The sequence below is a fragment of the Octopus bimaculoides genome, chromosome 2 (assembly GCF_001194135.2).
Source record: "Octopus bimaculoides isolate UCB-OBI-ISO-001 chromosome 2, ASM119413v2, whole genome shotgun sequence".
NCBI classification, from domain to species: domain Eukaryota; kingdom Metazoa; phylum Mollusca; class Cephalopoda; order Octopoda; family Octopodidae; genus Octopus; species Octopus bimaculoides.
In genome coordinates, this window is record NC_068982.1 from 121,723,597 (window position 1) to 121,725,211 (window position 1,615).

General features: G+C 39.8%; 1 protein-coding gene across 1 annotated transcript in view; it reads right to left on the minus strand.

The window, feature by feature from the left end:
* The window catches only part of LOC106876556 (chitinase-3-like protein 1), a 53,330-nt gene that overhangs the window by 13,979 nt on the left and 37,736 nt on the right, over nt 1-1,615 (minus strand). The window contains exon 5 of the mRNA XM_052965875.1: nt 455-581. Coding sequence (XP_052821835.1) covers nt 455-581 — 127 coding nt within the window. The remainder of the gene's footprint in view (nt 1-454; nt 582-1,615) is intronic.

Sequence of the window (1,615 nt, forward strand, 5' to 3'; positions counted from 1 at the left end):
TAGTAGCGGCCATAATATAAGGTTCAGTAAGAACAAGTGTATTGAAATATTTATTATAGCAGATTAACAAAACATTGAGACTAGATGTTTAACACATATTTGGATATATCAAATATCTATCTTTCATGAAAATTTCAAGTGAATGGAATAAATATTTCGTAAGTTATGAGGAAATAAACAAATAATCTTCCACACGACGACGGCCAAAAGTTAAGGGTCACTTAGAAAAACAATGAAAAATGGAACAAGAACAAAAAAGAAACCCTTACTATTAATATTTTGTGAACATCCCGTTACTATTATTGATCTCCTGACATCTGTTACCACAGGACTAAATTAATTTCTTGGAAAATGATGAAATAATATTGTTTTATTCGTTTTTCAATAATTCCCAGAGTTCATCTTGGTTCTTTCGATTTCTCCTTCGCGCCCCATCTCCAATAATCTTCCAAACATTTTCTATAGGGTTGAGATTGGAACTTTGAGGTGGCCAGTCCATGAGATCAACCCCTTCATCACTCAAAAAATCTTTGACTCTCTTCGTGGTGTGACAGGGAGCGTTTCCTGCACGAAGATAGGAGCTTGAATTGACGCAGATCGGAGATATGGAAGGGCATGCAGTCTAAGAATTTACTTGTAGACTTCAGCCTTGACACTCCCTTGTAGGCGAATAAGTGGACCAGGACCAGCAGCAGAGATCACTCCCCATACCATTACACTCCCTCATCCATGTTTCACTGTTTTCTTCACACATGCACGAGGTAACCTTTCGCCACTTCTTCGTCGGCGTACATCCCGCCATCGGAACCAATCACATTAAACTTTGATTCATCGCTAAAATGAACCTGCGACCATTGTTCTTCTGTCCAAATGACATGTTCGTAAGCGAAACGAAGACGGCCTCTTCTTGGTGATCAGAGGTTTCTTTGATGGAGCCCGAGCAAGCAACCCAGAACCTCGTAACCTCCGAGAAACTGTTTTCCGCGATACGTGGACATCGGAAGTGGAGCTAAACTCGCGGGATAAATGGTTGAATGGTTGAATGACCAAGTCCAAGTTCTCTGCTAGTTACGATGTAATTTTGTTCCACCAGGATTTGCAGGACGTCCTCGTCGAGGTCTACAGATCTTCCAGGATGAGGTCCGTCTTCTAGGCTGTAGTTTCCGGCTCGGTTTACGCTTGGTTACACTTATTCTCCAATCCCCATATACTGCATTAATATTCCTCGCACTCTCCGTTGCGTTGTTGCCTTTATTGAACTCATAGAGCAAAATATTCCGAATATGTTCCTTTGCTACTTCCATTATAGCTTTGATAAAATAACTGTTAAAATCGAACTGCACTCTTCAAAACTTGTACTAAGAATAAGTACAAGGTAAAATTACTACCTACTTTTATAGCAAATTGATGCAGGTGGTAAATTAATTGCATCAAGTAGATGCAGGTAATAAACTACCGCCCACCTCCGACTTTTAGTTCCTGAAATTGAGAAAACCGCATTATTTAAGTGATGACCCAACAAGTGTGTGTGTGTGTGTGTGTGTGAGTATAACCAGTCGCGATGCTTGATCGTTAAATCCACAAGTCTTTTTTTATTCTCTCTCTGTTTATTTTT